Here is a 26,912-nt window from a genome sequence, read left to right as displayed (position 1 = left end):
GTACTGTGCCGTTCTTTTAGGTAAAGGGAGGTCCATCAGTTAGTATGCAGAACTTGCCATGGTGCATCAAAACATTTTTCCTTCACTCAGAGCGCGTGAGAAAGAGCCTGAATCTACTTGGATAATCCCAAAACAAACAACGATTTACTTGCTGCTAATCGCCATCTGTAACCTGATGCTTCTTGTGTCTCTGAGGAGTCAGAGTTAAGCGTAGTCTTCAGCTAAAGTAGGTTAAAAGGCTGAGGATAATTGGGTCTCAGTGCCAGAGATACACATTCAGTTCTTATTTTTATATTTATATGTCCCCACTTATGATAGGAACTGCCCAGATAAGCCTGTCACACTGGGTGGAGGGGTGGCTGTTGATGTTCAGCCTTTTAGCTTGTTACAGACTTTGTTTCCTTCAAGTAGCCAGACCAAGTTTGGGAGTTTAAAATCAACTGTTTATTACTCGCTATAGCAAGAGCCCTGGTACACCAGCTAGTGTGCGAGCCCCGAATACAGGTTTACATAAACAGATATACTTCCAGATTTGATTACAAGTAATTAATATTGCGATTAGCAATCGGAAAGATGCCTTTGCACAGGAGTTATCCATATCTATTCACAACTATTGATTAGGGTTACATTGTGCATCTGATGCAAATGTTAAAAACTAATTACAATTCATGCACGTACACTTAATTACAATATCCAATCTGTGTAAAGGCTTGAATAATCGTTCACTGGCTGCAAGTTGTTCTGAACATCCCAGCTTGTGTCTGTAGATATCATGTCCAGATGTCGGATTTAATGAATTCTCTCAGATTAGGAGTCTTTGATAGATAAATAAAGCTATATTCTGGGGTGCCTCCCTACGTTATCTGTAGGCCATTTAGTTGTCTGGACATGCACTCATTGTTTTATAGTCTGTCAGGGTCGGCCTCTGTGAGGTTTTCTGCCTGAGAACTGACAGCTAAGTCTTACGTCCTTGAATCCTTCCTTGCGGCTAACAGCGGGTATGATTTTTCTGCTAAACTGAACCTTTTGAATCCTTTCACTGAGTCTGATTATTAAGTATGGCCACCAGCCCCTTCACAAACTGCGCCACCACCTTTTGATGCTATCGCGGCATCTCTGATGAAACATAGAATCAAGAGTGGCCTTTCAGTTCCTCGAGTTCCTTTAGTTAGATCATGGCTGATCTGTGTTTCGTCCCCATTTACCTGCCTCAGTTCCGTGACCCTCAATACCTCTACTGTACTAAAGTCACGTCAGTCTCTGCTTAAAATTTTTCAGCCGACTTTTAACCTCAACAGTTTTTTGGTGGGGGGGGGTGTTCCAGATTTCCATGAGTCTTTGTGCGAACAAGTGCTTCCTGACATCACCCCCTGAGCTACGTGGCTCTAATGTTAAAGTTATCCCACCTTGTCCTGACATTTATAATCCCACAATTCTGGTATAATCTTTGTAAATCTTCCCACCAGAGGGAAAAGCTTCCGTCTGTCTACACTATTAAATCTTTTAATTATCCTAAGCGCTCGATTAGATCCCTATTAATCTTCGATGGGATACTCAAAGGAATGAAGTGAGTGTGTAATTGGGTAAAGGTTGACGAGAAGGTTTTTAATAGAGGGAGGTAATCACGATCACTTATTTTTGCAAATAATGTCAGGTTAATTTGATGTCAATTAAGCATTATTAGAAGTGCTTGCCAGGTAAGAAGAACCTTGTCAGTGGCTCTGTTCATGCGATGTCTGTTTAAAGGCTAATCCTCTTGTATAATGGCATGTCTCCCGATCGCTATACAGGGGAATCAATTGTTTCAGAATGAGCTTCCAAATTAATTTATCCGCCCCCTTGTAGCTGGGCAGTGATGGCGTTTCAGCGAATTAGAGGTTTGTGTCCAAACTATTCTGTTTTCTGCCGTTCACAGGTCCCGTCAATGAGGAGAACTTCTTCGAATGGGAGGCTTTAATCATGTAAGACGGAAAGTTTATAAAGTTTAAAATTTATTTATTAGTGCCACAAGTAGGCTTACATTAACACTGCAATGAAGTTACTGTGAAAATCCCCCAACGTCTGTTCGGGGACACTGAAGGAGAATTTAGCACGGCCAATGCATCTAACCAGCACGTCTTTCGTACTGTGGGAGCACCCGGAGGAAACTCACGCAGACACGGGGAGAACGTGCAGAGTCCGCACAGGCAGTGACCCAAGCCGGGAATCGAACCCGGGTCCCTGACCCTGAGAGGCAGAAGTGCTAACCACTGTGCCACCGTGCCGCAGTGTCAGGGCAACAAGCTAGTGAGCAATAAAAGACCTCTAATGATCCCCTTCGATATATGCTGGGATCACAGCCACATGTAGCAAATTATTCTTGTTGGGCATCTATCAGCAGAGGAGCAAAACCTGATGTAATGTTGTGTCTGTGGTCAGAGAGAGGACAATTAGCATAATCTGGGGAATGTTGCAATCTTGCCATATTAGCAACCACATAAAATTAGTTGTCTGCTGAACAATTTGTTTGCTTTGTAATACTCAGAATGTGAACAGCTGATGGACAAATTGACATATTGTTATTTCGATTGTGTGTGACAGAATGGTCTACTCAGAGATAGTAACACAAACCATAACAAGCCAGTTTCACATGCAGTGTATGTCTGAGGCATGATGGATCACGAACCTGGGATGAGCACCTTCCTGATTTCAACCCACACAAACCAAGGATAAATGCTTCCCATCGCTTAGCCTCTGCTAACCCAGAATACTCGCCTCCCTAGAGTTTAAAGAATGAATAAAAATCTCTAATTCAGAGGATTAATCTTTAAATTGAGACTGTTTCAGAAAAGCGAGTTTCATAGAATCCCCTACAGTGCAGAAGGAGGCCATTTGGCCCATCGAGTCTGCACCGACCATAATCCCACCCAGGTCCTGTCTCCATAATCGCATGCATTTACCCTAGCTAGTCCCCCTGACACTAAGGGGCAATTCAGCATGGCCAATCCAACTAACCCGCACATCTTTGGACTGTGGGAGGAAACCGGAGCACCCGAAGGAAACCCATGCAGACACGGGGAGAACGTGCAAACTGCACACAGACAGTGACCCAAGCCGGGAATTGAACCCGGGTCCTTGGCGCTGTGAGGCAGCAGTGCTAACCATTGTGCCACCGTGCCGCCCCATTGTAACGTGACCTGACTCTACCTGTCTCAACTCGCTTGCTGCTGAAACCCTCATCCATGCCTTAGTTAACTCTGGACTTGGTTACTCCATTGCAGTCCTGGCTGTTTTCCACCTTCTGTAAACTTGAGGTCTCTGCCCATGTCCTTACCTTCACCAAGTTCTCCTCACCCATCACCCCTGTGCTTGTTGACCTATGTTGCGTCCCAGTTAAGCAACACCTGGACCTTAAAATTCACGCCCTTGTTTTCAAATCCTATTGTGGCCTCACTCCTCCAGCCACACAACCCTCAGATCTCTGCGGTCCTCAAATATTGGCCTCATGAGCATCCCCAAATGTAATCGCTCCACCGTCTGTGGCCATGCCTTCAGCTGCCCAGGTCCGAAGTTGTGTAACTCCCTCCCCATCTTTCTCTCTTTCTTTAAGGTGATCCTTAAAACCTACTTCCGACCAAGCTTTTAATCACCTGCCCTAATATCTCTCTGGGTGGTTCAGTGTCAAATCTTCCTTTGTAATGCTCCTCTGAAGCACTGTAGTGTGCGGTATTAGGTTAAAGGCACAAGTTATTGTATAAGTTGGCAGGGCAATATCTGTGAAATTAAAACCATGCTGGAAATACTAACCGGATCAGGGCGGCATCTGTGGGGAGAAAAATATAGTTAATGTTTCCGGGCTGTGACCTTTAGCTAGTCTACGTAGTTTAGCAAGTCTGTGTGGCATTGGGATTCCCACCTTGTCTTGTCCCTTCCAGCTTTACCTAACCATCTCAAATCACCTTCCGTTTGCTTCTTGGTTTCTGCTGGCTGTTGAATCCACTGCCTAAGAAACCTCATTTGTATATAGATTTATACAAAGATGTGCGGGATAGGTGGATTGGCCATGCTAAGTTGCCCCTTAGTGTCCCAAGATGTGCAGGTTAGGGGATTAGCAGGGTAAATATGTGGGTTTGCGGGAATAGTGCCTGGGTGGGATTGTGGTCAGTGCAGACTCGATGGGCCGAATGGCCTCCTCCTACACTGTAGGGATTCTATAATTTATATGAGGTGAGGAAATTTACAGGGCAGTGGACGAAAAGCAGATGTGTGGGACTACATGTGACTGCCCCTTCAAATGGCCTGTTCTGTGCCCTGAATTTCTGTGATTCAGTGAATGAAATAGGTTCGAGATGGGCATTGATATGACTTGCGGGACACTGAGTTAAATTTATATAACGCAGGATAAAAGTTACAGGAAGAAATTTTTGTGTACTATTTGTGTTTTTAAAATTTGGAACGCACCCACAGCAAGTTAACTCACTCAGAGCAGCAGTTTCAACAAACAAGTCCATACAGTAAAAAGCGTGATGTCAAAATTGGCAGGTAACCTGCCACGCGCTATTTAATCAGCGAAGCGGCTTTGACATTGGAAGACAAAAGGCATTTCTGATGAGAAAGCAGCCAGACTTTAAAATGTGGTTTGTGAGTAAAATTTGGCAATGTGTGGGACTGTACTGAGCAGACTGAGCTCCAGCGGCTGAGTAACTGAAGAGAATTACCCTTGGATTCGGGCCTTTGTTTGGGTGGGGATTTCTGATTATCGAATAATGGAGGGAAGTATATAGGAGCGTGCAGGGGCTAGTGAGCTGACAAGCCATTGTTCCAGTGCTATGTCTTCATAACTTGGATTTATGCCTGTTCATGTGTCAGTTTCTGAAATAGCTCGGAGGCGCCCAGTGATGTCTTCCAAAATATACTCGTTGTTAGTATAGCCGAGAAGGAGGCCATTTGGCCCATTGTGCCAGTGTACTCTCTTGAAAGAGTTATGCATTGAAGCCCACTCCCTTTGCTCTTTCCCAATTAATCTTCAAATTTTGCTTTATATCCAATTCCCTTTTGAAACTCATTTATTGACTGCTTCTATCACCTCTGCGGGTGGCACATTCCAGATCATCATTCTGTGTAAAAACTATCTGTCCACTGGTTAGTGTGCCGGTACCTTAAATCTATCCCTACTGGATACTGACCCTCCTGCTAATGGAATCCGTGTCTCCACATCCGCTGTATCAAGACTCCCGTGTCATTTTGAACATCGTGGTCGGGATTTTGAAATTGTGTAGACAGAACAACATGCGGGAGGGAAGAAAGTTCAGGAGGACACGCACAAAGCAAGGCTGGGAGAGTTCGGGCAAATGTGCAATCCCTCGCTGTAGCAAGTAGATTGAAGTTGCCCAAGTTTATAGGTTCATAGAATCCCGACAGTGCAGAAGGAGGTCATTCGCTCACCGAGCCTGTACCAACAACAATCCCACCCAGACCCTATCTCGTAACCCCAAGTATTTACCCTGCTAATCCCCTGACACTAATGGGCAATTTAGCATGGCCAATCCACCTAACCCGCACATCTTTGGAGTGTGGGAGGGAACTGGAGCACCCGGAGGAAATCCGGACACGGAGAATGTGCAAACTCCACACAGACAGTGACCTGAGGCCAGAATTGAACCCGGGTCCCTGGCGTTGAGGCAACAGTGCTAACCACTGTGCCGCCCTTAAGAGTCTTCCTTCAGTCAGGGCCAGACTGAAGTCACAGGAAAAGAAAGGTAGGCTGGCCTTTGTTTCAAGCGCAAAGTGCTTTACAGCTAATGAAGTATTTTGTGATTATTGTTGTAATGTAAGAAATACCAGACAATTAACACACAGGCTCCATAAACTGCAATGTAATAATGACTTCAGATAATCTTTTGTTGGCAGAGGTATAGATAATTGGACAGTGAACTTAGGAAAACCTCACTAGCTCCTCAAAATAATGCCGCGGGATTTTTTACACGCACCTGATAGGATAGACGGATCGTCAGGTTAACGTCTCCTCCAAAAACATTACATTTCCAAAAGTACAGCGCTCAGTACTGCTCTGTTGTGTCAGCCAGGATTTTGTGCTCAAGTCTCTGGAGTGGGATTTGAACCCACAACCTTCTGATGTGAAAGTGAGAGCACTATCCACTGAACCATGACAGGCACTTGCCAAGTGTGCTAGCCTATTTCGCTGCCCGGTCTCCAGGCTGACCATCTTGGTGTGGTGTTATTTTGTAGGCTTCATAGAATCCCTACAGTGCAGGAGGGAGGCCATTTGGCCCATTGAGTCTGCACTGACTCTCCAACAGACCATCCCACCCAGGCCCTATCCCTGTAACCCCATGTATTTACCCCGCAATCTCCCTAACCTACACATCTTTGGACACTAAGGGACAATTTAGCATGGCCAATCCACCTAACCTGCACATCTTTGGAATGTGGGAGGAAACCGGAGCACTCGGAAAGCCATGCAGACACAGGGAGAACGTGCAAACTCCACGCAGACAGTTTAAAGTTTATTTATTCCTGTCACCAGTAGGCTTACATTAACACTACAATGAAGTTACTGTGAAAATCCCCTAGTTGCCACACTCGGGTGCCGGTTCGGGTACACCGAGGGAGAATTTAGCATAGCCAATGCACTCTAACAGGCACATCTTTCGGACTGTGGGAGGAAACCGCAGCACCCGGAGGAAACCCACGCAGACACGGGGAGAACATGCAAACTCCACACACACATCCAAGGTTGGAATTGAACCTGGGCCCTTGGCACTGTGAGGCTGCTTGTTATAAATTAACCAATAATAAAAAATACCTTCAGAGAGGCACAACAGTTCAATCAGACTGTAGATGCCTAGCTTTTTGTTTGGGTAATTTTCCCATGTTGTACTAATGAAAGTACATTGATGCATAGACACAGCTAGTGATAATTTGAAGAAGTTCCCTTCTAACATGTACAGAAATTCAAATATTATATCTGATTGGAAATAAATTGCTGTATGTATTGAGGCAGATCTTTAAGGCAGCTATGGTTTTACCTTCCCTTCGTGGGGAAGTTATCCCCGAAAGAGATCGAGTGCTTGCAAGTCGGACTGAATACGTACAAGAGTTAGTTGAGCACAACAGACAGGAAGAAAAGCCAGCAATTAAGAAGGAGGTGGATGGTCCAACAATCATGAAAGCTGAAGTACAAACAGCAATGAATAAGAACGATAAAGACAGAGGCTTGGCTGAAATAGGCGCCAACCAAATGAAAACTTCAGACCTTGGAATAGACATCATCCTTAATGAAGTTTGTGATATTGGAGAAATCCCAGAGGACAGTATTGATAGCGCTCCCTGAGCACACAGCAATTGAATGTGAACCCCTGATGAATCACTTCACTGAGATCCTTCTTTGAGTACTGATGAGTAGGGCCAGGAGCAAGGTAAAGCCAGAAGTTTCAGCTCTTCAATGTGCTTTTCTGCAGAGGGAGGAGTGAGAAATGTTGGGCGAGATTCTCTGGCCTCTCCATGGTGTGTTTCTTGCAGTTTTGATTTGATTTATTATTGTCACATGTATTAGTATACAGTGAAAAGTATTGTTTCTTGCGCGCTATACAGACAAAGCATACCATTCATAGAGAAGCAAAGGAGAGAGTGCAGAATGTAGTGTTACAGTTATAGCTAGAGTAGAGAAAGATCAACTTAATGCGAGGTAATCTAAAGCCTGATGGCAGCAGGGAAGAAGCTGTTCTTGAGTCGGTTGGTACGTGACCTCAGACCTTTGTACCTTTATCCCGACGGAAGAAGGTGGAAGAGAGAATGTTCGGGGTGTGTGGGGTCCTTGATTGGGCTGGCTGCTTTTCCGAGGCAGCGGGAAGTGTAGACAGAGTCAACACTTGACCCAAAAGCAAAGGATTTTAAAAAGATTTATTTCCAGTCCACAAAATGGAAAAATAAAGCAGAAAATGCTGGAAACGTTCAGCAGCATCGGTGAAGAGAGAACATAACATAAGAACTAGGAGCAGGAGTAGGCCATCTGGCCCCTCGAGCCTGCTGCGCCATTCAATAAGATCATGGCTGATCTTTTCATGGACTCAGCTCCCCTTACCCACCTGCTCACCACAACCCTTAATTCCTTTACTGTTCAAAAATTCCTTGCCTTAAAAACATTCAATGAGGTAGCCTCAACTGCTTCACTGGGCAGGGAATTCCACAGATTCACAACCCTTTGTGTGAAGAAGTTCCTCCTCAACTCAGTCCTAAATCTGCTCCCCCTTATTTTGAGGCTATGCCCCCTAGTTCTAGTTTCACCCATCAGTGGAAACAACTTCCCTGCTTCTACCTCATCTATTCCCTTCATAATCTTATATGTTTCGATAAGATCTCCCCTCATTCTTCTGAATTTCAATGAGTATAGCCCCAGTCTACTCAATCTCTCCTCATAAGCCAACCCCCTCAACTCCGGAATCAAACTAGTGAATCTCCTCTGCATCCCCTCCAGTGCCAGTATATCCTTTCTCAAGTAAGGAGACCAAAACTGTACACAGTACTCCAGGTGTGGCCTTACCAGCACCTTATACAGCTGCAACATAACCTCCCTGTTTTTAAACTCCATCCCTCTAGCCTTGAAGGACAAAATTCCATTTGCCTTCTTAATTACCTGCTGCACCTGCAAACCAAATCCTTGAGATTCCTGCACAAGGACACCTGGTCCCTCTACACAGCAGCATGCTGCAATTTTTTACCATTTAAATAATAGTCCATTTTGCTGTTATTCCTACCAAAATGGATGACCTCACATTTACCAACAGTGTACTCCATCTGCCATACCCTCGCCCACTCACTTAGACCATCTATATCCCTTTGCAGACTTTCAGCGTCCTCTGCACACTTTGCTCTTCCACCCATCTTAGTGTCATCTGCGAATGCTGACACACTACACTTGGTCCCCAACTCCAAATCATCTATGTAAATCGTAAACACTGATCCCTGAGGCACACCACTAGTCACTGATCGCCAACCAGAAAAACACCCATTTACCCCCACTCTTTGCTTTCTATTAATTAATCAATCCTCTATCCATGCTAATACATTACCCGTAACACCGTGCACCTTTATCTTATGTCGCAGCCTTTGGTGCGGCACCTTGTCAAATGCCTTCTGGAAATCCAGATACACCACATCCACAGGTTCCCCATTGTCCACTGCACAAGAATGTTCTCAAAGAATTCCACCAAATTAGTCAAACATGACCTTCCCTTCATGAACCCATGCTGCATCTTACCAATGGGACAATTTATATCCAGATGTCTCGCTATTTCTGCCTTGATGATAGATTCAAGCATTTTCCCTACTACGGAAGTTAAGCTAACCGGCCTATAGTTACCCGCCTTTTGTCTACCTCCTTTTTTAAACAGTGGCGTCACATTTGAGAGGAGCAAGAATCCCATGTTTCAGCTCGATGACTTTTCATCATAAAATGGAGTTGATTAACATGTGACCTGTCAGACCAGCCCAGCAGTTTCATTGCAAAAAAGTAGTTTATTTATTAGTCACAAGTAGGCTTGCATTCACACTGCAATGAAGTTACTGTGAAAATCCCCTAGTCGCCACACTCGGGCACCTGTTCGGGTACACTGAGGGAGAATTTAGCACGGCCAATGCACCTAACCAGCATGTCACAGGAGGAAACCGGAGCACTCGGAGGAAACCCACGCAGACATGGGGAGAACGTGCAGATTCTACACAGACAGTGACCCAAGCCGGGAATCGAACCCACATCCCTGGCGCTGTGAAGCAGCAGTGCTAACCACTGTGCCACCCCAAGGGGATGGGAAGGGGTGCCAGTGGATGGATTGACAATTGGGAGAGGTCATTTGATATCAACGGGGCCCCGAGTAAGCCAGGAACCTTCACTTTTATTATTGCTCATCTCTGGACCTCTTCCCTAGTGAACCCCATTATTGGCCCTTCTTCACGGCTGGTTTCCGGTAATGTCTGCTTGCTGCATTTAAAATACTTTTCACAAAATCCTCATCCCTTTCTTGTGGGAGAGGAGGGAAATGGCAAATGTTGAGCCAACGAATTGCGCAGGGTGAATTAAACTTGTGGAATTCCCCATGTATCTGGCTCGCGTTTATAACTCTGTGTACATATAAACATAAAAGAATAGGGTTAAGGTGGATTAGAAAGGGTAATTATCCCTTCTCCAGCCTGATCCAGGGCTGTTTTCCTCATTCCACAACTTTGGCAAACACGGAGGTTCAGCTGGGCTGATCGCTGGGCGGAATCCAGGTGCTGATTTTAACACGTTCTTGGTTGCCAGCCCACTGATTTTCTTACTCTCCCATCCCCCCACCCCCGGGTTGGCAACATTACAAACTTCCTCCTTTCATCTCGTCCGAGCTTTAACTTCTCAATTGCCACAGCTGGACCAGGTGAGCGGGTAGGAATGTACGAGATGAAATATCATCGACGGAATCCTACCGGCCCGCCCACCACGGGAATCGGAGCGGGCGAGGGGCGGACAATGGGAAAGTCCGTTGACCTCGGGTGGGATTTTCCGGTCTCTGGTCGAGCGAGGCCATAAAATCCCGCCCATCCAATGTGTAAGAAATATGGAGGTATCCACTTTGGAAGGAGAAATAGCACAGCAGAATGAAAGGTGAGAAATGTAGGTATTCATTGGGATCTGGGTCTGCTTGTATATGAATCGTGGGAAGGCAATTGGTATATTAACCTTAAGGGACACATCCAGCTGCTAGTTGATCGCTTTGCCCTATCCTCAAAGCACTTTGACCTAACAATACGTCTGAAGCCGACAGAGATCTTGTTTCAACCCCACCCTGGCCACGTACTTCAAGGTCCCACAATCCTTCTGAACGACACGCCCTTCTGTTCAATATGGAAATTCGCCTGTCTGGGATGTATCCTCTCCAATAACACAACGCTGGATGACAAAATCAAGCATCGCCTGGGGAAAGCAAGCTCAGTGTTTGGCAGCCTCTCTCAGACTTGGGAAAGAGCATGGAGTCTGTCCCAGAGCAAAGATCAAAGTCTGCCAGGTTCTTGCATCGCTCCTTCATGGGTGCAAGACTTGGGCCATCTACTGGTGTCCCGTAAAGTGACGAGAAGCATTCCATATATGTTATCGGAGATCTAATTGTAACATCAATGGCAGGACAGACTCCCCAACACCAAGGTGCTTGCTACTTACCTAGCACGGAGAAGCTCAGCTTCACAGGGTGGGTTGTGTGGTTCTCACGTAGTGTGACATGAACCCAAGATCCCAGTTGAGGCCGTCCTCATGTGTGCGGAACTTGGCTATCAGTTTCTGCTCGGCGATTCTGTGTTGTCGTGTGTCTTGAAGGCCGCCTTGGAGAACGCTTACCTGGAATTTAGAAGGCTGAGGGGGGATCTCATAGAGACCTATAAGATAATGAAGGGGCTGGATAGGGTAGAGGTGGAGAGATTCTTTCCACTTAGAAAGGAAGCTAGAACTAGAGGGCACAGCCTCAAAATAAAGGGGGGTCAATTTAGGACAGAGTTGAGGAGGAACTTCTTCTCTCAGAGGGTGGTGAATCTCTGGAATTCTCTGCCCACTGAAGTGGTGGAGGTTACCTCGTTGAATATGTTTAAGTCATGGATAGATGGATTTCTGATCGGTAAGGGAATTAGGGGTTATAGGGATCAGGCGGATAAGTGGAACTGATCCACTTCAGATCAGCCATGATCTTATTGAATGGCGGGGCAGGCTCGAGGGGCTAGATGGCCTACTCCTGCTCCTATTTCTTATGTTCTTATGAAGATCGGAAGCTGAATGCCCGTGACTGCTGAAATGTTCCCCGACTGGAAGGGAACACTCCTGCCTGGTGATTGTTGCGCAGTGTCCATTCATTCGTTGTCTCTGTAGTAAATTTCCTTTGCCCCCTCTCCCAAGGCTTTGACAAACTTCCTAAATGGAACACACTACTCCAGCTGAGGCTGAACCAGCTGGTTTTATAAGCTTTACACTGCCTTTTAGCTTCTGTGAGAAGATTCCTTCCATTGATTAACAAGCAGCACGTAACCAACCCATTTAACCCACCTGGTCCATGCTAGTGTTCATGCACAAGCAGATTCCTCCCATTACCCAACCTTTATCAGCATAACCTGCTGTTCCTTTTTCCCTCGTACATTTATCCAGCTTTCCCTTAAATGCAACTATGCCTTTCGCCTCAACTACTACTAGCGAATCTGTGCTACGCTCCCTACCTGGCCACTATATCCTTCCTAGGGTAAGGTGCTCAGAACAGAACACTGTCCTCCAACCCACTGCAGGCGAGCCTTTTGCATATTTACTACTTGTAGTAGCAAGTTCTCCATTCTAACCACTTTCTGGGTAAAGCAGCTCCTTATTGCATTTATTTGTGACTACTTCTGTTTGTGATCTCTAGTTTTGGAAGTTAAAGCATTTTCTTTGTCTACCTTCTCAAACCATTTCATGTATTAAAGATCTCTGATACCCATGGCCTGTTCAGGTTTCCCTGATAGATATAACCTCTTGGTATCTTATCATCTGTATTTTCCACCTTCTGCAGTGCCTCTATGTCCTTTTTATGATATGGAAAATGAAACTTTTGACAGTACTTCCAAGTGAGGTCTAATCAAGTTTAATATATTTAATATAACTTTGGGATTAATTTCTATTGGGATAAAATTGACACACAACCATCGAATTCCTACAGTGCAGAAAGAGGCCATTCGGCTCATCGCTTCTGCCTGACTCTCTCCGCCCTATCCCCATTTCCCCACACATTTACTTGGCCAATCCACCTAACCCGCACATCTTTGGACACTAAGGGGCAATTTAGCACGGCCAATGCACCTAACCTGCACATCTTTGGAGTGTGGGAGGAAAACGGAGACCCGGAGAAAACCCACGCAAACACGGGGAGAATGTGCAAACTCCGCACAGACAGTGACCCGAGGCTGGAATCGAACCCGGGTCCCTGACGCTGTGAGGCAGCAGTGCTAACCGCTGTGCTGTTTTAAAAAATTTTTATGGTCTTGTTAGGCTGTGTCACTGCCTTTAGTGATATATGTATCTGTACGCCAAGATCCCTTTGCCCCTGCAGTTATGTGCTTGCAGTTGTGCGATATCCGGGTGATGAATAGACCCGGTGCTCTTTTCTTGTCCTTGTTTAACACACACTCTGGTTGATGTGACAATTCTGAACAGTGCCAGGGCTGTTGAGCGCTGTCATTGGAGCCTCAGTTATGTGGCGCACCTTCAGTGGTCAGTTCCAGACCACTAGTTGTGCATGGGTACTGGGCACCTTTGTTCTAAAGAAGCTGTACGCATTGACTTGCATTGCATGAAAAATAATCATCAAAAACAATTATTTGACAGCGAGAGAGTGGTGCTTTTAACTTCAAAAGCTCTAATTTCAAGGCTTTTTAAGCTCTCTCTGATGCCTGTAAGCTGGAGTGGGCGGAGAGTCGAGCCCTATCTGAAGTGACTGGGTGGAACACAAATGCAATTAATGAGGGAGTGCGTTTGGCCTCTTAAACAGGAAGGGGTTTCAAAGGCTCTGGCCAGGTTTCTCAAAGTCAAAGCTGCCTTTTAATGGAAACCTTATTCCGCAGTGGTGGTAACTCGAGATGTTTGAAGTAAGTGTTTATGTGCGTGTGTATATGTGAGGGGCAGAGCCCCTGTGTTGCGTTAGAGTCCTGTGTTCAGTTTTGGACACCTCACCCCAGGGAGGATGTATTGGTCAGTTAGGGGGGGGCTGCAGCACTGGTTCACTAGAATACTACAGGGAGGACAAAGTTTGTTTATTTATTAGTGTCACAAGTGGACGGCACAGTGGTTAGCACTGCTGCCTCTCAGCTCCAGGGTCCTGGGTTCGATTCCTGGCTTGGGTCACTGTCTCTGTAGAGTTTGCACATTCTCCCCGTGTCTGCGTGGATTTTTTCCGGGTGCTCTTGTTTCTTCCCACAGTCCAAAGATGTGGTTGATTGGCCATGCTGAATTGCCCCTTAGTGTCCCAGGATGTGTATGTTAGAGGGATTAGTGGGGTAAATATGTGAGGTTTCGGGGATAGGGCCTGGGTCGGATTGTGGTCGGTGCAGACTCGATGGGCTGAAAGGCCTCCTTCTGCACTGTAGGGATTGTATGATTCTTGCATGATTGAAGTAGGCTTATATTAACACCGCAATGAAGTTACTGAAAATCCCCTAGTTGCCACACTCTGTTCGGCGCCTGTTCAGCTACACTGAGGGAAATTTTTGCACGGCCAACACACCCCTAACCAGCACGTCTTTCGGACTGTGGGAGGAAACCGGAGCACCCGGAGGAAACCCACGCAGACACGGAGAGAATGTGCAGACTCCGCACAGACAGCGACTCAAGCCGGGAATTGAACCCGGGTCCCTGGCGCTGAGAGGCAGCAGTGCTAACCACTGTGCCAATAAGTTGTGAAGACAGATTAGAAAGACAGAAAGAAAGAATGACAAATGTTTAAAGACGAAGAGGTAATCTAACTGAGGTGTTTAAAATGATTAAATGATTTTCTGGGTTAGATAGAGGGATGGGGATGTGGTAGGGAGTAGTATAGAACAAGGGAGCACAACATGAAAATTAGAGTAGGTAGGCCATTCCGTTAGGGCTGATGTCAGTCAGGTTGGAGAGCAGCCTCTTGGCAGGCGTGGGGACGCACGGGTTCCTCTGACCCTTCGTGGCATATTCGGGGGACTGTGTAATCTCTTCCTGACTATATATAACAGCTCAGAGTAGATGGAGAAAGTTTGCTCCCATTGGTGGAAGGATTGAGAATGAGAGGGCATAGAGTCAAGGTATTTATTTATTAATCACAAGTACGCTTGCATTAACACTGCAATGAAGTTACTGTGAAAATCTCTATTGGCTAAAGGAGGAACAAGGACATGAGAAGCTGTTCCATGCGATGAGTGGTTACGCTCTAGAATGTACTGTCTGAGAGTGTGGTGGAGGCAGGGTCAGTCGAGGCATTCGAGAGGGAATTGGATTGTTGTCTGCAAAGGAAAAATGTTTGCGGTTACGGGGAGAAGACGGGGAACGACAATGGTTGAATTGCTCATTTAGAGAGCGATGCAGAGGGGGTAGAGAATTCCAAAGATTCAGAACACCCTGGGTCAAGAGATTTCTCATCCTGAGACATTGTATCCTAGTTCTGAACTCTGCAGACAGGGGAAACAGCCTCTACCCCCTCAAAATGTGATACGTTTCAATGAGATGATGGCTCATTCTTCTAAATCTCAGAGTATGGGCTCCCTTGTTCTATACTACTCCCTACCACATCCCCATCTCTCTCCTCATAGGACAACCTCTTACTCTCCGGAAGACAGTCTGCTGAACCTTTGCTGAGCCGTAAGATGCCTGGACATGGAGATGAAAACTCCATCTGTGATTTCACCAAAGGACCATACAATCGCAGCAAGACATCCTGACCCTTGTACTCCAACCCCCTTGCAATAAAGGCCATAAAGACCTTCCTATTTGCTTGCTGTACTTACATGTTAACTTTCTCCGTTTTGTGTACAGAGACACCCAAATCCCTCACAACTCTGACATTTAAAAGTTTATCTCCATTTAAAATTAACATTTTTCGATTTTCCTCATTACACTCCATCTGCTACCTCCTTTGTCCATTAACCTGTCTATGTCACTGAACAAACTCCCCACAGATTATTGCTCCACCTAACTTTGTATCATTAGCAAAAATTGGATGCATTACACTCAGTCCCTTAATCTAAGTCATTAAAACTTTAAAAACATTTTTAAAAACTTTAAACTTAATGTATAGAATCATACAGTGCAGAAGGAGGCCATTCGGCCCATTGAGTCTGCACCAACCACAATCCCACCCAGGCCCTATCCCATAACCCCATGTGTTTACCCTAGCTAGTCCCCCTGACACTAAGGGTGAATTTAGCATGGCCAATCCACCTAACCAGCATGTCTTTGGACTATGGGGGAAAACTGGAGCAGCCGGAGGAAACCCACACAGACAGTGTCCCAAGCCAGGAATCAAACCCTGGTCCCTGGCCCTGTGAGACAGCAGCGCTAACCACTGTGCCACCGTAAAAAAGCTGTATTGTATTGTACAAAATGCTGAGGCCACCACATTGGTGCTTTTAAGATGCATCTGAGAGGCAGGCAAGATCTCTGTTCAATGCCTCGTCCGAAAGTCTGCAGCTCTGACAATGCATCACTCCTCAGTACTTCATTGCAGTGCCAGCATTACAGCGCCGACTAGAATGCTAGCCATGAGCCGGAGATTGTGTGATCACAGCCACAGTAGACGCTTCCTGAAGTCTGTTTAGTCACCCCCACACTGGGAAAGGTGTGCTAGGCTTGGACAAGACAACTATCCTGTAATGATCCCTCCCCAACGGAACTGCCAGGTGACTCTCCCTGTTTAACCCACCCAAGGAGAATGTGGGATGTCTGTCCTGGGGACAGGAAGAAACCCACAAACCTGTTTGGCCGTGGGATGTCTTGCCACATTAAAGGTGCTAAATGCAACTGGTTTTTGTTGGCTTTGGCAGCATGTTCCTGCAACTGCTGTTTTTTCTTAAGATTTTATGTCTGTGAAATTGCTCCTTTTTTTTTTAGGGCTCAATTGTGGGTGTGGTTTTCCCGCTGGCACTCAGCTGAATAAACAGCAGTGACCTACTTACAACATGACTAAAATTGCAGTTAGTCCTGTCGATGGTGTGTTTGTATCTTTAACATATCTCTGCCCATTGCTCACTGGCTCATGTGCTGGTGACTAAGCAGGCGCAGATTGTCAATCTGGAGTTCCTTCACATCTATAGAAGGGAACTGGATCACAAATTAGTCACGAGGTTGACTTGAAGGTGGCAGAGATATTGGCACTACTAGATTGGCATTACCAACAGCGTAGAACAGGACTGCGGTGCCCCTCACACAGGTGTGACCATGTGGCCGAGTCGGAAGGGGCTTGATGGACTGAGTGGCCTGTTGTTGCTTTCTCAACTGACTCAAGAACAGCTTCTTCCCTGCTGCCATCAGAGTTTTGAATAGACCTACCTCGCACTAAGTTGATCTTTCTCTACACCCTAGCTATGACTGTAACATTACATTCTGCACTCTCTCCTTTCCTTCTCTACGAACGGTATGCTTTGTCTGTATAGTGCGCAAGAAACAATACTTTTCACTGTATACTAATACATGTGACAATAATAAATCAAAAAATTCTGGCAGGTGTTTCTTGCGTGTTGGTGCTGACTCGATGGGCTGAAGGGCCTTTCCTGCACTGTATGATTCTATGATTCGGTCTTTGAAGGAAATGAGAAGAAACTAATAAAAGCAAATTACTGCGGATGCTGGAATCTGAAACCAAAAGAGAAAACGCTGGAAAATCTCAGCAGGTCTGGCAGCAACTGTAAGGAGAGAAAAGAGCTGACGTTTCGAGTCCAGATGACCCTTTGTCAAAGTCGAAAAGAGAAAATGCTGTAAAATCTCAGCAGGTCTGGCAGCAACTTCTTGGTTGGCTGGCTGTAGCCTCATGTAGCCTCATGCTGCTCATGGCAGCAACCTCTTGGTTGGCTGGCTGTAGAGATTTGCATTCTAATTAGTATTCTGTAACTTGATTTCTGTGTCTCTGTGCACTGTTGGAGAACAGATTTTCACTCCATCTGACGAAGGGGCAGCGCTCCGAAAGCTTATGGTATTTGCTACCAAATAAACCTGTTGGACTTTAACCTGGTGTTGTGAGACTTCTTACGGAGCAACCTCTTTGACAGAGGGTCATCTGGATTTGAAGCGTCAGCTCTTTTTTCTCCTTACAGATGCTGCCAGACCTGCTGAGATTTTCCAGCGTTTTCTCTTTGGTTGGAGGAGAAACTCCTGATGATTTTTGGCTGATTAGAAGTTAAGCAGCCGGAATAGAGGTTCCAGCAGATTTACTGGTCGGTGGGGACAGGAGGAGTGATGGAGGTGCGATCCCTGTTTATGAATGAGCCACAGTTCTGACTCCCTGCTCTGTTCCCTAGGGGTCCTGAAGACACCTGTTTTGAAGGCGGAGTGTTTCCCGCAATCCTGAGTTTCCCACATGATTATCCACTGAGTCCACCCAAAATGCGCTTCACTGGAGAGATGTTTCACCCAAACGGTAAGTGATTGTTTCGGTGCGCCCCAGCCTGTTGGCAGGATGTGTTTAGTGAGCCATCCCCTGTCACGTGCGTGTGTCTTGTCCAGCGGGTCGCTTTACAAAATGTTCACGTACGCGGCGTGGTCCGCGCAGCGTGCCTGCCCCGGTCTGACAACTGATTTATCGCTGCAGTTTACCCCGATGGGAGGGTCTGCATCTCGATCCTGCACGCTCCGGGCGACGACCCCATGGGCTACGAGAGCAGCGCGGAGCGTTGGAGCCCTGTTCAGAGTGTGGAGAAGATTCTCCTCTCGGTTGTGAGCATGCTGGCAGGTAAGGTCCATCGTGGCTTCTGCTTCTCCTTGGGCCTCAACTGTTTACAATCCGTATAAATGATCTGCAAGCAAGGGCTGAGTGTGACATCGCAACATTTGCGGATGATACGAAAATAGGTGGGAAAGCAGGCAGTGAAGAGGAGATAAAGATTCTACAGACGGATATAGATAGGTCAGGAGGATGGGCCAAAATCTGGCAGATGGAGTTTAATGTGGATAAGTGTGATGTTATCCATTTTGGCCATAAAAATAGAAAGGCAAATTATTATCTAGATTCAAAATGTCTCTGGGCAGAGGGATCTGGGTGTCTCTGTTAATGAATCACAGAAAGTCGAGGTGCAGCACGCAATAGAAAAGGCAAATGGGATGTTGGCATTTATTGCAGAAGGACTGGAGTATAAAAGTAGAGAAGTGTTGCTGCAATTGTATAGGGCGTTGGTGAGACCACATCTGGAGTACTGTGTCCAGTTTTGGTCTCCTGGAGGAAGGATGTGGATGTCGAGATCAGCCATGATCTGATTAAATGGCAGAGCAGACTCACGGCTGAAGGGAGATCAGGTATTTATAATCATAGAATCCCTACAGTGCAGAAGGAGGCCATTGGGCCCATCGAGTCAGCATCGGCCACAATCCCACCCAGGCCTTATCCCCGCAACCCCACTTATCTACCCTACAAATCCCCCTGACACTAAGGGGCAATTTAGCATGGCCAATCCATCTAGCCGGCACATTTTTGGAGTGTGGGAAGAAACCGGAGCTCCCGGAGGAAACCCACACAGACACAGGGAGAACGTGCAAACTCCACACACAGACAGTGACCCGAATCTGGAATTGAACCCGGGTCCCTGGTGCTGTGAGGTAGCAGTGCTAACCACTGTGCCAGCGTACTGCCCCGTGATGGGGATCTGGGCTTTTACTCTGGGTTCAGCATTGGATCCACTTGCCTTGTCTTTCAGTGAAGCTACTCCAATAAAAGGAACTATTCTGTTCACCTTTTGTGGGGTTTTTCTGCCAATTATCTTACCCTCCCAGTTGCTGACCCTTCTGCCGGTGGAAACAGTCTCTCCCGACAGATCAAGTTATCTCAGCCATCCACTCACTCGCTATTTGCCGGATATTCTGATGTACAAGCTACCATTTACCTGAATAACGGCAGTGGCTGTACTTAAAACAACCTGACGTATTTGTATAATGTAAAATTATTACTTTAAATCAATTGAATCGGGAACAAAGTCCACTCCACAAGGCTAATGATGGCCTTTTTTCAATTCATTCTTAGGATGATAGAATCATAGAACCCTGCAGTGCAGAAGGAGGCCATTCGGCCCATCGAGTCTGCACCGACAACAATCCCACCCAGGCCCTATCCCCATAACCCCACATATTTACCCTGCCAGTCCCCCTGACACTAGGGTCAATTTAGCATGGCCAATCCAGCTAACCAGCACGTCTTTTGGACTGTGGGAGGAAACTGGAGCACCCGGAGGAAACCTATGCAGACACGGGGAGAACATGCAGACTCCACACAGTGACCCAAGCCGGGAATCGAACCCGGGTCCCTGGCGCTGTGAGGCAGCAGTGCTAACCACTGTGCCACCCATTCTATTTCAGACTTTAGGATAGCCTACGTAATGTTTGTGTCCACCTCAAGGGTATTCACCTCTTCTAAAACGCCTGCCTCATGCAGTCTCCTGGGACTCGGTGAGGGAAGGTCACGTGCCGCGGGGAAACCTGTGAGGGTAATGAACTGACTGGAGGCCTGAGTGCCAGGTAATGTTAGTGTGGGTTTGGGAGCAGTAGCAGCAGAGCCCGGTGTGAGCAGGTGGATGGAGGGAGGAAGGGATTTTAAATATTCCGTTTCCAAATTGAAAACTGAAATCAAAATAAAAACACAACGGCTAACGATTGGCTGGAAGGAGGAATGATGGGTGGACCTGGAACACATTGCCCCCTAGTGCCCACAGGCCTGCAGTTACAAGATAAAAATCAAACGGGACAAAAGCCGAGATAAATGAGGTTAATACAGGCAGGAAGCGAGAGGCCCGGCTCCACAGCTAATACAGAAAGTACTGAATCTTGTTGCTGGACGGCTTGGGCCGTACCTGAAGTCTGCTGGGCCGTACCTGAAGTCTGCTGGGCCGTACCTGAAGCCTGCTGGGCCGTACCTGAAGCCTGCTGGGCCGTACCTGAAGCCTGCTGGGCCGTACCTGAAGCCTGCTGGGCCGTACCTGAAGCCTGCTGGGCCGTACCTGAAGCCTGCTGGGCCGTACCTGAAGCCTGCTGGCCCATTGTGGATTCAGCAAGGCTCTAAAGAATAGTTGTCCGTAGAATCCCCACACTGCCGAAGGAGGCCATTTGGCCCCTCGAGTCTGCACCTACTCTTCGAAAGACCACCTTACACAGGCCCTATCCCCGTAACCCCACATATTTGCCCCGCAAATCCCTCTAACCTACACACCTTGCAGCACATTAAGGGGCAATTTAGCATGGCCAATCCACCTAATCTGCACATCTTTTGACACTAAGGGGCAATTTCGCACTACCAGTCTACCTAACCTACACATCTTTAGAGTGTGGGAGGTAGCCAGAGCTTCCGGAGGAAACTCATGCAGACACGGGGAGAATGTGGCGTCATGGAGGCACAGTGGTTAGCACTGCTGTCTCACCGCGCCAGGGACCGGGTTCAATTCCAGCCTCGGGTCACTGTCTGTGTGGAGTTTGCACATTCTCCGTGTCTTTGTGGGTTTCCTCCGGATGCTCCGGTTTCCTCCCAAAGATGTGCAGGATGGGTGGATTGACCGTAGTGTTAGGGCTCAAAAAGAAGTCTCTCAGCACCAGGTTAATGTCCAACAGGTTTATTTGGTAACACGAGCTTTCTAATGTCAGGGGGACTAACAGGGTAAATATGTGAGGTCATGGAAATGGGGCCTGGGTGGGATTGTGGTCGGTGCAGACTTGATGGGCTGAATGGTCTCCTTCTGTACTGTGGGGATTCTATGAATGTTCAGACTCCACACAGACAGTGACCCAAGGCCGGAATAGAATTGGGGTCCCTGACGCTGTGCCGTGCTTTGTGCCACAGTGCTGCCATATGTTGTTATATGAGAAGGAAGGTGATGTGAAAATAGAAGTGGGGCCGGAGAAAGCAAAGATCAAAATAAACTGAGGAATAGGGCCAGGGTGAAAATAAAACCGTGGACGTGGAGAGAGGTTAAAGCACACCAGTGCCAAATGTGCAATATTAACGGAGATGGGGAGAATATGGGGAGGGTGGAACCATTTGGAAAGAGACAGAGGAACAGCAGAAGATGCAGAAGGAATCAAGAAGTGCCTGAAAACCTTGGCATTGTGAACTTTATATTTATCACTTTGAAACATGCACAATACACATGCATGTAGGTCTGTGGCATTGACTTGCCGTAATTGGGTTTTGCATTCCAATACCAATTTCAAATCTTTCCAAATGTGTCTGTCTGAAGTCATCAATGTGTTCAGCAGTGTTGTTCATCTCTAGTGCTAGACCATATTCCATGTACTCCAGTGTTCTGACCATCTAATTCATAATATCTTGTCAATTACAAGGAAACATTTGCATGGAGCAGGAATGTAGTAACTCTCAGGGAGGGTCTTTTTGCCACTTGGCTGTGGCAACATCGATAACAGCTTTGACAGCCCTTTCGCGTACTGGGAGGGATGTGATAGCCCTGGAAAGTGTGCAGAGGAGATTCACCAGGATGTTGCCTGGGCTGGAGAGGCTTAGCTACAGAGGGAGATTGGTTTAAGTTACGTTTTTGAGTTATTTATTAGTGTCACAAGTAGGCTTACATTAACACTGCAATGAAGTTACTGTGAAAATCCCCTAGTCGCCACACTCCGGTGCCTGTTTGGGTACACTGAGGGAGAATTTAGCACGGCCAATGCACCCAACCAGCACGTCTTTCAGACTGTGGGAGGAAACCGGAGCACCCGGAGGAAACCCACGCAAACACAGGGAGAATGTGCAGACTCCGCACAGACAGTGACCCAAGCCGCGAATCGAACCCGGGTCCCTGGCACTGTGAGGCAGCAGTCAGTGCCAACCACTGTGCCACCCCTTTCTCTTTCAAGTTTTTGTTTGGATAGACTGGGGTTGTTTTCCTTGGAGCAGAGGAGGCTGAGGGGTGGGGGGCATGATTGAGATGTATAAAATTATGAGGGGCATCGATAGACAGGAAGAAACCTTTCCCCTGGGTGGAGGAATCCATGACCAGGGGGCAAAGATTTAAGGTAATGGGCAGGAGGTTTAGGGGGGATGTGAGGAAATCCTTTTTCACCCAGAGGGTGGTGGGAGTCTGGAACTCGCTGCCTGAAAGGCAGAGACCTTCATAACGTTTAAGAAGTATTTAGATGTGCACTTGCGATGCCAATGCATAAACAGCTCGGGGCCAAGTGCTGGAAAAGGGGATCAGAATAGTTAGGTGGTGCAGGTGGGCCGAAGGGCCTGTGGAACTCTGACATTGTCGCCAAATTTGGACTTTGTGTAATTTAGTAGTGCTCTAGAATCATAGAATATGGCAGCACAGACGGAGGGCATTCGCCCCATCGTGCCTGTCCCAGCTCTTTGAAAGCACTGTCCAGTTAGTCCCCCTCCCCTGCTCTCTCTCCAACAAAATCTTCCAATTCCCTCTTGAAAATTATTACTGAACTTGCTGCCACTTCCCTTTCCGGCAGCACATTCCTCATCTCCTGTGTGTTTTTTTTTAAGTGTTCTCCACTACTCTGTTTCTAATGCCACTCACTTCAAATCTGTGTCCTCTAGTTACCCACCTTTCCATCGGCAGAGACAGAATCTACCCATCTACGCCGAGATTTTTGAGTGTTAAATCTCCCCTTATACTTGCCTGCTCTGAGGAGAAAAACTCCAGTATCCACTCACTCCACATGACTGAAGTTCCTCATCACTGGCATCACTCTAATAAATCTCTCCTGCACTCTCTCCAATCCTTCCTAAATTGTGGTACCCAGAACTGGGTGCAATGTTCATGCTGAGGCCAAACTCGGATACATGAAGATTTAAGGAAATTTCCTTGCATTTGATTTGATGTATTGGAATGCAGTAAAAAATATTCATTCTTGCGTGCTATACAGAGAAAGCATACCGTACATAGAGGAGAAGGAAAGGAGAGGGCACAGCATGTAGTGTTACAGTCATAGCTAGGGTGTAGAGAAAGATCAACTTAATGCGAGGTAGGTCCATTCAAAATTCTGATGACAGCAGGGAAGAAGCTATTTTTGAGTGGGTTGGTATGTGATCTAAAGTAAAGTTAAAAGTTTATTCATTAGTCACAAGTAGGATTACATTAACACTGCAATGAAGTGACTGTGAAGTTTGTATCTTTTTTCCTGACGGAAGAAGGTGGAAGAGAGTATGCCCGGGGTGCGTGGGGTCCTTGATTATGCTGGCTACTTGCCCGAGGCAGCAGGAAGTATTTGATTTGATTTGATTTATTATTGTCACTTGTATTAGCATACAGTGAAAAGTATTGTTTCTTGCGTGCTATACAGACAAAGCATACCGTTCATGGAGAAGGAAACGAGAGAGTGCAGAATGTAGTGTTACAGTCATCTAGGGTGTAGAGAAAGATCAACTTAGTGCGAGGGAGGTCCATTCAAAAGTCTGACAGCAGCAGGGAAGAAGCTGTTCTTGAGTCGGTTGGTACGTGACCTCAGACTTTTGTATCTTTTTCCTGACGGAAGGTGGAGGAGAGAAGGTGCGTGGGGTCCTTAATTATGCTGGCTGCTTTGCCGAGGTAGCGGGAAGTGTAGACAGAGTCAATGGATGGGAGGCTGCATATCTAAAGCAGTTCCAGGTTTTTAGTTGCTGTAATTTTATTCGCTCTCAATGTGTTGCTTTCTCACGTTTATTGTCCACCCCCCCCCCCACAGAGCCTAACGATGAAAGCGGGGCCAATGTGGATGCCTCAAAGATGTGGCGCGATGATCGGGGACAGTTCTACAAAATCGCCCAGCAGACCGTACGGAAGTCCCTGGGGCTGTGATCGGAGGGCGGTGCAACTGTACAGGGTCGCCTGCATTATTTAATGGTTCTTTGCACTTTGCCTCCTGCTTTTCATATCCAAGGATAAAGTTAGGATTGTCCCATTTTCCCGGCTGGTATTATGACAGCCCACCTTTCGGCCTCCTGTTATACAGTTAACCGGAGCGTAGCCTGGCTTCCACGGCTGTTATCATTTTCATTTCTGGCGCGAATAGAGGCTGACCTTGCTTGGATGAAATAGCTGAAGGGATAAAGTAACTTCCCCACAAGACGCTCTGACTGTTTCTCAATGAGTTTTTCTTTAGTATTGCTGCTGTTACTGGGACTAGGTGTGGCATTTCCTACTGGGCTGCTCTGCACAGTTTCCAAAGTCCTTTTTGCATCTTAATCCTGGGGACAGTGACGGGAGGCTCTCTGTGTTCTAGCATTCGATTCATCTTTATTGAATGCAGACAGTCAGAGATGCCGACATGAAGGGGAAGTTTTTGTTTTGCGTGTGAGGGCTTGCCTTAGCAGTGTACAATGGAGAGCAGGGTACTTTCAACAAGCTCTCCTTGCTCATTAGAAACCATGTAGAGATGAGGGAAGCATGAATTGATCTTTGCGGCATAGGGGACGTCATTTGCTCGGTGATCAGGGCACCCTGCTATCCCTGTCCTTCTAACGGAGTGGATTATGTACAAGAAGCTTTCAGAAATGAAAAAATAAAAAGCAACCTGAAGAAGCAGTTATCGAGTGAAAATCCCTCCTTGTCCCCAACCGTGGAGAACTCAAAACAGCATTTCAAAAAATGGATTATGTTTGCTGCTAAAAGGGCTTCCAGTTTCCTCCCAATCTGTCCACCACTCTGTGTGTCTGCGCACGCGTGTGTGTGTCTGCGCACGCGTGTGTGTGTCTGCGCACGCGTGTGTGTGTCTGCGCACGCGTGTGTGTGTCTGCGCACGCGTGTGTGTGTCTGCGCACGCGTGTGTGTGTCTGCGCACACGTGTGTGTCTGCGCACGCGTGTGTGTGTCTGCGCACGCGTGTGTGTCTGCGCACGCGTGTGTGTGTCTGCGCACGCGTGTGTGTGTCTGCGCACGCGTGTGTGTGTCTGCGCACGCGTGTGTGTGTCTGCGCACGCGTGTGTGTGTCTGCGCACGCGTGTGTGTGTCTGCGCACGCGTGTGTGTGTCTGCGCACGCGTGTGTGTGTCTGCGCACGCGTGTGTGTGTCTGCGCACGCGTGTGTGTCTGCGCACGCGTGTGTGTCTGCGCACGCGCGTGTGTGTCTGCGCACGCGCGTGTGTGTCTGCGCACGCGCGTGTGTGTCTGCGCACGCGCGTGTGTGTCTGCGCACGCGCGTGTGTGTCTGCGCACGCGCGTGTGTGTCTGCGCACGCGCGTGTGTGTCTGCGCACGCGCGTGTGTGTCTGCGCACGCGCGTGTGTGTCTGCGCACGCGCGTGTGTGTCTGCGCACGCGCGTGTGTGTCTGCGCACGCGCGTGTGTGTGTCTGCGCACGCGCGTGTGTGTCTGCGCACGCGCGTGTGTGTGTCTGCGCACGCGCGTGTGTGTGTCTGCGCACGCGCGTGTGTGTGTCTGCGCACGCGCGTGTGTGTGTCTGCGCACGCGCGTGTGTGTGTCTGCGCACGCGCGTGTGTGTGTCTGCGCACGCCTGTGTGCACCGGCACATGCATGTAGTCAATGGGGAGAGGGCAAAGCAAATCAATATGCAAGAGGCCAAAATTGAGAATTTTCAGGGCTCACTTCAGATCCAATTGACATTTCTCTCTCCCTTTGCCCCACTCCCTCCCCTCAGTAAGTGCGCAGCATACCTGCCTGACTTATGTTTGATATTGAAGCGGTTTTATATTAGGGCCTGGTTGTAATCGGAAGCCTCACTCATCGGACAGAATGTCTTGCCATCACTCCAAACCCGCACTGCAGCGTAACACCTGTTGCTTCACACTTTGTTTGCAAGGCATTTTGTGGCTTTCCTTCCCGGAGGCTGCAACAGCCAGCCTCTCCAGATGCTTACTGATGTTTCTTTTGCCTTCCTTCTGTCCATCATGTGGCGGTCACTTTACAGTTCGTAAGAAGCTGCCTATGTTTGTGGAAAGAGAGGGTGTCTACTTCACCAGTAACACGAGAACCATCGCGGTATGAAGAAACATAAAGACAACAGCATCTGTAAACATGGTGCCCGTGCATGAGGGCAGCCTGGAGATCCCCCGGGAATTCCCCAAACTGGGTCGCAAGCCGGGATTCTGGTGCCGTGAGTTCTGAGGCAGCAATGGCTGCCGCGGAATCCCACCTGAATGTCAACATCACCCCCCTGAAATTCTTGTGTTGTCTTGTAACCGAGGATGTGGCCCAACTATCTGGCCTTTGAGGCCTCATTCCTGTGCCAACAAAGCCAGTGAAAAGGTAGGTTTTTAAAAATCCCTGACA

The 26,912-nt window shown here is 47.3% G+C and overlaps 1 protein-coding gene across 1 annotated transcript in view; it reads left to right on the top strand.

Annotated features, from left to right (window-relative positions):
* ube2g2 (ubiquitin-conjugating enzyme E2G 2 (UBC7 homolog, yeast)) overlaps positions 1 to 25,732 on the top strand; it is a 52,250-nt gene extending 26,518 nt beyond the window's left edge. Inside the window, exons 3-6 of the mRNA XM_078228981.1 lie at positions 1,916 to 1,961; positions 18,016 to 18,134; positions 18,306 to 18,446; positions 24,374 to 25,732. Of these exons, the coding sequence (XP_078085107.1) occupies positions 1,916 to 1,961; positions 18,016 to 18,134; positions 18,306 to 18,446; positions 24,374 to 24,486 (419 nt within the window). The 3' untranslated portion in view covers positions 24,487 to 25,732. The remainder of the gene's footprint in view (positions 1 to 1,915; positions 1,962 to 18,015; positions 18,135 to 18,305; positions 18,447 to 24,373) is intronic.
* Positions 25,733 to 26,912: the final 1,180 nt, after the last annotated feature.

This window comes from Mustelus asterias, chromosome 14 (genome assembly GCF_964213995.1).
Source record: "Mustelus asterias chromosome 14, sMusAst1.hap1.1, whole genome shotgun sequence".
Lineage (NCBI taxonomy): Eukaryota > Metazoa > Chordata > Chondrichthyes > Carcharhiniformes > Triakidae > Mustelus > Mustelus asterias.
This window is presented reverse-complemented; position numbering and strand designations above follow the sequence as displayed.